Below are 11,573 nucleotides of genomic sequence, written 5' to 3'. Positions count from 1 at the left end.
TTGAAGTTGTTAATTCCGAGTAAAATGTTTAATCCGGAGTGCTTCCAGGTTTTAGTGATACTGTGTACCTTACTCGTGGACAAAAACTGTGTTATATAAGTGTAATAATATTATTATAAATAAGTATATATTTTTTTAATCTATTATTCTATACATAATATTATAATGACAGACTATAGGTTGTGTAGTGTACATAATATATTGTACATCGATATTGAACATATCGTTAATGTTTTGTTATAATGTTTTAAATAATATACGTAGGTAGGTAAGTAAATTGTTGTAATGTTGTTGTAGATACGAATCATCATTTATCACACAGCAGCGAATTATATTTTCGTAGTGAATTATTATGTCAAGTACAACCAATAACCGTATTATATTATAGCTATTGTTATATATAATATATATAAGTATCAAGTCAATAATTTTGTCTTTAGAGTGTACAGGAACTGTATTGTGTACATTGATAGTTGATTTTATTATTTTTTTTTAATTCAATGAGTTCATCATATAATTGGTTAACATTTAAATTATTTTTCCATATAAAATAGTTTACACCATCTCCGCATTGTTAGATGATAGATAATATACATTATATTGAATACATTTAAATTCAAAATGTTTTTTTTAATTATTATAGATACTATCTATTGTTGAAAATGCTAACTCTATAAAAATTAAGTTAATGTATGAAAAAAACGTTAAAGTACTTACCTATAATAGCAAATACAATATACAAAATAAAATTGTATAGTTTAATATACAATATACGCCTATACAATATATTATTAATTATTAACATTTAATTTTAAAATCTCATAAGATCTATAATCATTAGACTAATCTTTTAAAGTCTTATAATTTATATGAGATAAATGTCAAAGCCATGTCATATAATGATGGTCACTGAAATTAAGAACATGTATATATATATAATTGCATTTGTACATTCACTTGTTAACTATTCACTTAAATAATTGTTATTTTTCATATAATTCAAAAACTAAATATAATTATATTATATTAATTATTATATAGACGAATTCGAAGTTTGTTGTTAATTTTGTATTTAAATATCTTCAATTTGTTATAACTTAACCAATTTTATTATGGTACATATTTAAACTGTAAATGTACGTTGGTATTATTCATAGTATAATATGTCAAAACGAAAAAAAAACTGTTTCACTGGACAATTAAATAAAATACATATAGAAGTCATGTCTTGGTTGAAATAAATACCTTTTGCTTACCTATATCATACCAAATAACCCACTATAGTACATTGTTATCAGGTACTTATCACTATTATTATTCACTTTCAAAGTAAACATATACATCACTATAAAACCTGTTATACATGAAGCGTTTATATTGTACATCAAATGCCCCCCCCCCCCCCACAACCGCAAACCTCACTGCACCGGACTACCGACAAACACTCCGCCAACACCTCTGCAGTAAACGCCAATGACAAATTAATCTATTTCGTATGTTTTGGATATTTTCTGAAAGTGATTTTATGTTGTTGATATCATTTTTTAGTGAAATAATATGTCGGCGCAGAACCCCAATGATAGGTATATTATGTTTGAAATTGAAGAACACTGGGCACAGCCCCTTAGTAATTCTACATTAATTGCATTTTTTTACACATTTTGTTCGTTATCCGAAATATACCGAAGTTCTCGACTCCTAATACACTATAATATATACACTTATAATAATTTGGTTTTTCTGCTTTTTAAAATTCATTTACATGTGGGGACCCCTAGACGTTTTTAGTTCTTACATTAATTTTGAATGTAACAGTGAGCTCGTGGTAACAGCAAATTTGTATTGAAGTGTATGTAATAATCTTAAAAAAATTAAGAAACATATATTTGTAAATATTACGTAATGTGTGCCAACATCTAAATGATAGGCTACGCTAAAAATCTTCTTTAACACTACTGATGATGATTATAACGTAAATAAATCGTATTACATATAGGTACACCACAAACATTATGTGAGGTCGGGCGTATTGTATAGGCAAAATAGATACATTACTGCAGTGTTAATTAATATTGTCCATGATCATATTTTAACTCATCATAACAGGTATTCTCCGTTTGCCGAGAGAAAGTGGTTGCACACAATCCAAGACACGCCATACCCATCCGAACCGCAACGATCGAAATCCATACTCCTCGGCTCCCGTCGTACGCTCAAAGCAGTGGCGTTAACCAGGAGGGAGGTTGAGGGGGCTGCAGCCCCCCCCCCCGAAATGTTAATAAAATTTAAAAATTATTTCAATGGTCTATGGTATTCGATCAAAAACTAAGCCCGCGCTGTGTAAAAAATTGATCAGCCCCTCCCGAAAAAAAAAAACCTGGCTAGTGGCTACGCCACTGGCTCAAAGTAAGTACATTCTTTCGACGAACGGTGTATAGTTACGAACGCATGATACATGTAACCGATATCGTGTACACAATCAAAATAATAATATAAATAGGGAAGAACCACCTATGTACGTGCCAGATTGTCGCACACCTCTCTCAGTCTCTCACTATCAAACACATCATAACGGAATGATCCCCAATATGCTATCATCTCTTTCTCGTTGTTCGTATTAATTTTTGTATTTTTTTTTTTTTTAAATGTGTCGACATTTTCCAATTTTTTCATTTTTGAATGTTCGTATTTTATTCGCGTTCCTCTAGATGTGTTAAGTCCGTGCGTGTTCGGGTTTCGTCCGTTTTGAGTCCGTAGCGGCCGCAATCTCGATCGAAAACGGCGCCGCCCGCCCGTATTTCTCGCTTTTTTTGTTTTTTCTCGATCGGTTTCGTCTTTTCGTGCACCGATTGTGTCCGAATCGCGTAGTAAACTTCTTTTGAAAGAAGCACTTAAGCGGTTTTCGTCCGTTCGTACGCTTCGTAATCGCGTCAAGAAATGACGCGGGCGACGGACCTTCTATACACGTATATATTATGTATGTCGAATACGATTTCTGTGAACAACTCTCAACGCAGGTGGCTCCCCCGGCGACGCTCCGAGAGCTCGTAATAAATAAAACCCGCTGAATAAATGTAATTATCTGGATGAATTTATCTAGATAATGGTGATTTTTATGCTGGATAAGTTTGTAAATTAATATTCTCTAATTGTCTAGATAAGATAATAGATGAAAAATAATTATCCAGATAAACTCAACACTGACGGCGAGACATGGAACAATACCACGATATGGTACATAGTTCATAGTTTTGTTCCATTCAAAATAACAATTTAAGTGATATGCTTTTTCATTAATTAATATTTTACAAAGTTCGCTTTAATGATTTGATTGAACTATTTTTTTTTTTTTATGGGGAAGACCGCTCATTATGACACTGTCGCAAATATATCTCACTGTAGCCCGCGGTCTCCCCTGCAGATAAATCATTGCTCATTATAAGGAATAGGATGTTGATGACTTTTGCATTTTTCTATACTTTGATCCTTTAAAATTCTATTTTGTTTGAAAATTTGTTTCATGCTACTTTGATTTAGAATATACTAATTTTTTTTTTTTATGCGTGTTTAGGTAAAGTTGAATTTATTTGTATTCTTATGTCGTTCTCTTTTTGTATTTTTACATCATAAGAAATTGTCTGTAGTTTTTGTTTAATACGGGGAAATTGTTCTCAAATTTATGATTTGTGGGTTTTGCAATGTTAATATATTATTTTTATTTTATACTACCAGCATAGCATCCGCAGCGGTGTATACTACTGAGTCGTGTCAACTCACCCCTAGATTATTTTGAATTAATTATTTATTGCTTAATTTTGCATTTCTAAGATTAAGGTTGTATTGGTAATGCATTAATGCCAGGCCATAAGTGTATTTCCCGTATGTTTAATATATTTGAATTGACTAAAGCAAAGAAAATATGATGAAAGTAGTGAAGATGTAAGTGCCCCGATTGCATCCCTTGTTCATTGAAGAATGCAAGAGCCGCTGCAATAAATGGTTAAGATATATTGGTCAATAAGAGATTCTTCTTTGAAAATCAAGTTCACTACTTCAACTTTTTTTAACGTAGTCATTTATAATTTTGCATGAAATTTTATTAATTTATGCCTGATAATATCAGTGGCGGCTTGAATGGCTGTTTTATGAGGCAGCTGCCTCGTGAAAAAGTGGGAGAGGGTGCTGGGTACCCCAATGACTCTAGTCCCCAAGAGCCAGACGGCTAGACTTATAGGTTATAATTTATATTCGAGTATAGTAACATAATATGATCTAAGTTTAAAATGTGTGAAAAAATAAGTGTAAAATGTGAAGAAAAAAATTGGTGTGTGGGTAGGAACTTATTTAAGGTAGTAGTTGCTTTATAGGAAAAAAAAGACGCTACCACTGCTGATGTGTTTAATCATACAGCTGTATATTGGGCGAGAATCGAAGAGACCCATAGGTCCCATAACTCACATTGCGGTAAACAATGTTAACTCAAATATTACAAAAATGTTTATAAAAATAAAATCAAATAGAATTTAACTATAGAAAATAAAATGGGAAGGGGAGCATGGACGCCCGGAAGCAAATTCCATTTTAAGAATTAAAAAAAAAATATTCATTTGGCACACACTTTATTTTTTTTAACACTGCAATCTACAATCTCATAAATCTTAAACCCTTAACATTCTTTCCAATATGTATAGACTTAATTTCTTATTAAGTGACTAAAGTGACTCAATTTCAAAAAAGTGACTTACTTCCAGCCATGCACATTTAACATAATGCAAAAATATATATTTACAACCTCTGTTGAGAGGTCAACAACCCTAAATACTTCAAAACTAATTGATTAACCATTGTACATTTTTAATCAACTTTTTTTTTGACAAGGCCTGATCACAGGCTATATCCCTATTTCTATTAAATATAGATTTTATATCATCAAAATAAAAATAAATTATAATAATATTTTTATTTATGTATCTGTTATTATTGAGAACATTTTATATATAATGGAATGGTAAAATAATTTGGGTAAATCAGATGTACTGACCATGAAAGTATTAATTAGAAAACATAAACAATTATAAATAATACATAATACATAAAAATAATTAATACAATATGTAAAATTCAAATTAACAAAAGTTTCACTTTTTACCTACATTTCAATCAGTACAATAATGGTAACATAAAAACAATTATGAATATTTTTAATATAAGATCGATTATGAACATTTCAAGATTTAAAATGCCGGTCCATTAATATCAAACTGAAAACGCACGATCGGACTTCATAATATAACATTCAATAAATAATTGAATTTATATAAATTATTTAACTAAATAACAATTCTTTTGACTAGTGTTGTCAAATAACAAAAATAGGAATTTACCAACATTTTAAATGTATTGCAACTTTTCAAAATACAAATTTCACAAGTTGTAACACTATGTTATTCAAATGGTGTATTTACAATTTTTTTGGCAGGTAGATTTGAGGTGAAGAAATTACTTATTATAAAATGGATTATGTTGACTGAAATTATTATCAAACATTTAAAAATATTTAAATATAAGGTATTTTTGATTTTTAGGGGTGGATGATATCCCCTCTACCCTGTAAATGCACCACTGATCAAAGTTCAGACATAAATTATATTTAAGTAGATACAATATTTGGCAACAATAGTTTAAAGAGCTAATAACAATAACAATCAATAATAACAAAGAATGTCAAAAAACTAATTATATAACAGTCAAATAAATGTAAAACGTTAACTATCAATCAGTTGTTTTATCAGCTGATTGTATAGATTTATTCTTTTCATACTTTTTATAGGCTAAAAATGTAGTCCATATCAATCCAGCGAAACTTACAAATATCAAGCGATTTTGTGTAGGAATAACACAATAATTTATTGTCTGTAATACCGGCCAAACCATTACAGCTATCTAAATAAGAAAAAAAATGTCAATTAAATTATATTATTCAGCATATAAATTATTTTGTGCCTATTTAAAAATGTAACTATTATAATACTAGTTAATGACATTAATAATTAATAATGTGTATACACAAACTCTTACTATAATAATTTATAATATGTTCAAAATATTTCTTAATAAAACCTTTAAGCTGCCATTAGTGAATAACTATTATGAAGAAAAGAGTGAAAACAGAGATACTAAATGAAATATGCCCAGACTATTTCCAAGAATTTATAACTAGAAGATGCCAAACTCACATGTATTGACTGTATCTTACAAACATACAATATAACAAACTTAGGATAAGCAGCATTAATTTTGCATTATTAGATTAATATTAGATTGAATTATCAAGGTTAAAGGTAAGAATATTTTACCTAAAGGCTTTAATTAATGTTTTAACCTTAAAATGTTATAGCTATGTAAAATATTACAATTTTAAAACGCTCATAACTTGGTTTCAAATTTAAATAACAATAAAAGCCTATGAGATGCCATAGATATTATTGTTATCTTTAAATTTAATAATAAGTATGTTTGTTAGATAGGAATAACATATTACGTGGCTTTTACGTCCTCTTAATATGTATTTGAATATATAAAAAAAAAATATAAGGAATTTTATACCTTCCAGGTAGAAACAAATTTTTCTCTAACTTCCATTTTTGCATCTTCTATTGTACCTCCATCCAAAAGTGTCATGAAGAAAAAAAAACTAGCCATTGCAAATGGACCATATGAAAATTGTTCAACGACTGCCTGCAAAATTAAAAATAACAATTAAATTATAATAAAAATAACATACTACATACATACATAAAAAGAGTTATACTTATAGTAACCTTCATAACAAATTAAATTTATTCCTAATTTGAAATAATTTATAATAAATTAAGCTCAAACATTTACATCATTCAGTTATTAATTTGTTAAGAGAATAAGACAAATTAAATTATTCATTTTCTAAAACTGAACAAAATAATTGCTCAATCAAGCGTTTTTTATTCAATTTTATATTTTAACAAATTGAGTGATTGACAACTAATCAATAAACTAGTTATTGATGCCTGACAAACAGAATATGTATTATAATTTATCTAAAACTGCCATCTGATTAGACGTATAAAATAATATCAGTATGTTTAATAATATATAAGGCTGGCTTTTTTAATTTTCTGATAGAAATTCAAATATTATTACTTCACAATGACCAAAAATGAAGATAACATTTTTATGGAATTTAATCTTATTTGTCATTTATTCTTCTTGTAATGATAAAATATCATAGGTCACCTATTAATGATTTTTCCTGTTATATTGAAGTAATCCTATCCGGGTGGTTCATTATATAGAAAAAAATTGTTTAAGGCTTCTCTTGAACACATTTTTTTAAAAGTATTAATTACCATATTATTATACCATGATATGATGTAATTAATAAGTTTATAAAAAAAAAAATAGTACTTACATAAGTGTATTATTCTAGTGTTGTAGTACCTACCTACATAAACAAAATATTTTTGATAATTTCTAACTAGTGTCAATGTTTTAGAAAGAAAACTTTTATAGTACCTAAAACCTACCAATAATCAAACCAATTCAATCATTTTTTTCCCTCGTAGTAAAAAACATATGATTATTGATTGTATTTATTATTATATTGGACCATTTAAAATAATGGCAAAATATAATAAAACTATAAGTACCTACAATATTGTTAAAATAATACTTGAAATCTAGTTTACAACCCAAAAATTGAATTGTCTATTATACAATTACATCGATAATCACCACATGTAAACATATTATATTAGTATGAAGTTATGCCATGAATAAAGTATATTATAAATACCACCTTAGAATTTTACAAGTATAATGAAAAATTATAAAATGTATTATCACTGTTTGCAGAAATATTTTAGTAGATAATAATTTTCATCTAGATATTCATTTAGTTTTTAGATTTATGAACTTAAATTGCACAATATGATAATTTTATACTTTATAATCAGAATTTAAGACATGAATAATTCTTGTGCGTAGTAATATAGTAGTTATTTATATTATCAACTTATACTTCACACGCTTAAATTTAAAATATAATTTTACTTATATTTATTGTTTAATAATAATTTCATAGGATCTACGTAAGTGCACTAAGAATGTATATTATACCCTAAATTAATCTAAACTAATTTTTTTTTAAATCCTTGGTAATAAATACATTTTAGTAAACCACTATTATATACAATTATTGGATACCTGCCTATTTAGAAGTAAAATTGTTAGTTAAATTATATAATTAAGTAACTTAATTACCTTTAATTTATTGAAATTATACATAATTAAAATGAGTAATGGTTAGGTATTTAATAATTTATAATTTAAAATAAGACTTATAGATATACCTCAAACTAATTAATTTTTTTTAATAAGCAGCAACAGGGACTTTGAAACTTAACTATTAAGTAATTGTATAGTAACATTTTTTAAATTTTGTTATTGATATTTGTTACATTTTTTTTTCTTATGAAAATACAAAGTTAAATTTTAACATAGGTAATATTTAAATGGAGTTACAGTTAAAACAATTATGTTACTGCAAGCTAATCTTATCTATTATTTTTATTAACTGTTATTATTAATAACTATTAAATGAAGATTATGCTGACCTTAGTTATATGACTAGTAATTGTCATCGAAGGCCAAACATAACTGGCAAATCTCATCCACGCATACAAAGTGGGTGCCACATAGAGTCCACCATACATGCTAAACTTTGCCGCTCGCTGTAAATCAATATTTTTGTTGCCGGACGGCTCTAGAGCCTGCTGTATTAAGCTGCTCACCGGCCAAGTGACCGAATATATGGCCACGCCGCGGACAAGTCCATGATTGCTGGCTTTAAATATTTTCGACCACATAATTACGAGACACTAAACACAAAATTAATTATAATATTGTGAGTTTGCAGTAAGCTTCAAGTATTAGATTTGGCTCAACAGATATCTCGCATACTCACGTTTTGCGAAAATCAACAATGGGCGGGTAGGCAAGTACAATTCGTGTGTAGGTAGTGGAAAAACTTCAAACTTGATGAAAAAATAACGGTATTTACGTACTCACCCGTACTCAAGGTAAACAGTTGTACAAAAAAATAGGTACTGGCACGATGGTGAATAAATAATAATTATAATAATTTATACGTAACCGTAAGACAATATTATAAGTAGGTAGTAGGTAGTAAGTAGGTAGTACCTACCTGTTATACGAGATCACGATCCACGAAAAAAATTATAAAAAAAAATACGATAGAAATGATGTTGATAATAACTACGAACGTTAACAGGCGGCGGCGGGCATTAGACTATTAAGAGTGAGCGCGGGCGAATGCCAAATCGATAACCTATATTGTTCCGGACCCGAACCCAAACACAAAACCACCGACGACGACGCGCCAGCGACTACTGACTGCGGCATTGCGGTCAGCCGCGAGTGCATGGTGGCAAAGCAATGGCCACAGTGATCGAGACACCTGGTGTCCAGTGAACGCCGAACGACCAATGGCAGGTGGCCACTGAGCACGGGCCCGCGTGGACAATGCAGTTAACCGTGGGTGTAGATCAAAGCCCGGCGTCCGGCTGGCTGGAGACGAGCCGCTATCTCACAACCACCGTTGTTTAGAACGATTCATAATCATTAATCATAAACCGATTTCGTTCATTCCGACTCGGTGGACTGGAGTGATTAGACCATGGTATCATTTTTTTTTTCTGATATACCTCATAAATATTAAATACAAGTACTTTTACGATAAACACTTGGTTTGAGTGTTGCCAACGCTTGTGTTGAAGGTAGAGAATTATTTCCTCACTTCTACGAGCATTTATCTGAATAAATTTACAAAAATAGAAATAAAGACAAAAGACGGGACAAAAGACAAAATAATTTCATAAAAATTTCAACTCGGATGAATAAAAATGTCATACAAATATACAATTGTATATGGGTAGGTATATGAATATTATTATTTACTTTACTATACTATTATTATTTATTTAAGATATTCATGTTTAACTGGTACTTATCACTAGGTAGGTAATATAACTATTCGTCTATTCATAATTCATGAATAGAGGTATGAGTCATTTTATCTTTTATAGTTACCTAGTTAAAGTTTTATCATGGAGCTGGTCATTCCTTATTCCTACAAATGTTTTGGTACGAAATAATAATTAAATTATGGCTGTTATTGCGTTCCCGAAATAATAATAATATAATATACCTACTTATTGGCCATTACCTAAGTATATAATTATAAATTTGTAGTAACATTCAGACATTCAATAATCCTTAAGTACTCCATCATGCTCGTAAAGTGTGTAAGTACATTTCATCAATAGGTAATCTGTAATCACCGATAAAACTATTATTTACCAAATGTATTAAGAATGTTTAACTAAATTAACTATTCAATATTTTTTTTTTAAGCATTAATTATTATTATATTATTCACAATTCACAATTCATGCTTATTAAAAAGATGATTAGTGTGCAATTTCATAGTTATTCTGGTTGATTGTATGATATTATGCTACCTAATTGTTAAATATCAGTGCCGTGCTCACTGCTCATCTTTTTTTGAAAGGAGGAGATGTGAATTTTTGACTATATTATCGGTCATCGCTCCCCGGATCACGGTACTACATCGGTAAAAATACTTTCATTATTTTATCAAAAATTGTATATAACAAAAATAAGCCAAAGGGACACCCTCGTCCACCACTTGTGCACGCCTTTGATGATTAGCTAAGTAAGCACAACATTTATTTCATGACACATACAGATTGAAAATATGAGATTTTTTTAGGGCATACTTTTACCGAATTTGACATAATGTCGTTAAGTTAAAAGAAATAATTTTACAATTGTTACTGCATATTTCATTTTAGTGCAAATTGAATTAATTAATTAATTACCATAGAATTTCAAAAAAAAATTTATGTTAACAAAAAAAAAAAATATTACAATTGAAATTTTGATTTTATTTATGGATTATTATTGAAATAATTGTACATGGCTTTAAATTGTACAAGACATACACTTACAGATTACAAGTGTTATCGATTCAGGTTGTATGATTAACGGCGATCGCCGCCAACTGTCTTTGACCCACCATACATTTTAAAAACTCTTGACGTATTTTTTTTTTTTGTTGGAAGAGGGAGTGAAGCTTACAAAAAATAATATAACGAAAATTACATTTATGGGAATGGAATAAATCCTTACAAAGTTACAATAAAGCCTGGCGAATGACCAAATATGTATATCCGGATATCCCGGTTCCCGGTTCCATAGTATTTTGCTTTTGGTACATACTGAGATAATCAAATATTGATTTGATTATTAGACTATTGATATTGTTTTTTAATTAAATATAAATGTTATAATTTTGATTCGTAAAAAAATGAGTTTTTTTCTATTTAGGAATGCATACTTTTATTTGTATGCATATTTGGCTTCTTTTTACTTTTTAGTATGCGTGTAAATCCTCTTTGTATAATAATAAATAAATAGGTATGATGTATGTTATT

The 11,573-nt window shown here is 29.0% G+C and overlaps 1 protein-coding gene across 1 annotated transcript; it reads right to left on the bottom strand.

Moving 5' to 3' along the window:
- Window positions 1–5,379: 5,379 nt before the first annotated feature.
- On the bottom strand, window positions 5,380–9,675 carry LOC111035831 (mpv17-like protein). The gene is made up of 4 exons (XM_022317617.1): window positions 9,002–9,675; window positions 8,652–8,915; window positions 6,607–6,738; window positions 5,380–5,943 (listed from the first exon to the last, which is right to left on the bottom strand). The coding sequence occupies exons 2-4, from the start codon at window positions 8,901–8,903 to the stop codon at window positions 5,773–5,775; spliced, it is 555 nt and encodes a 184-aa protein (XP_022173309.1). The 5' UTR covers window positions 8,904–8,915; window positions 9,002–9,675; the 3' UTR covers window positions 5,380–5,772.
- Between the last annotated feature and the right edge of the window lie 1,898 nt (window positions 9,676–11,573).

Source organism: Myzus persicae, unplaced genomic scaffold, assembly GCF_001856785.1.
Source record: "Myzus persicae strain clone G006 unplaced genomic scaffold, MPER_G0061.0, whole genome shotgun sequence".
NCBI lineage: Eukaryota > Metazoa > Arthropoda > Insecta > Hemiptera > Aphididae > Myzus > Myzus persicae.
Note: the sequence above shows the minus strand (reverse complement) of the source record. Positions and strands in the feature narration are given on the sequence as shown.

Coding starts and splice junctions, on each gene's coding strand:
- LOC111035831 (XM_022317617.1), bottom strand. CDS start 8,903: ATGTGGTCGAAAATATTTAAAGCCAGCAATCATGGACTTGTCCGCGGC. Junction 6,739..8,651: donor TTACTAGTCATATAACTAAG/GTCAGCATAATC, acceptor TTAATTTTGCAG/GCAGTCGTTGAACAATTTTC. Junction 5,944..6,606: donor AATTTGTTTCTACCTGGAAG/GTATAAAATTCC, acceptor TTTCTTATTTAG/ATAGCTGTAATGGTTTGGCC.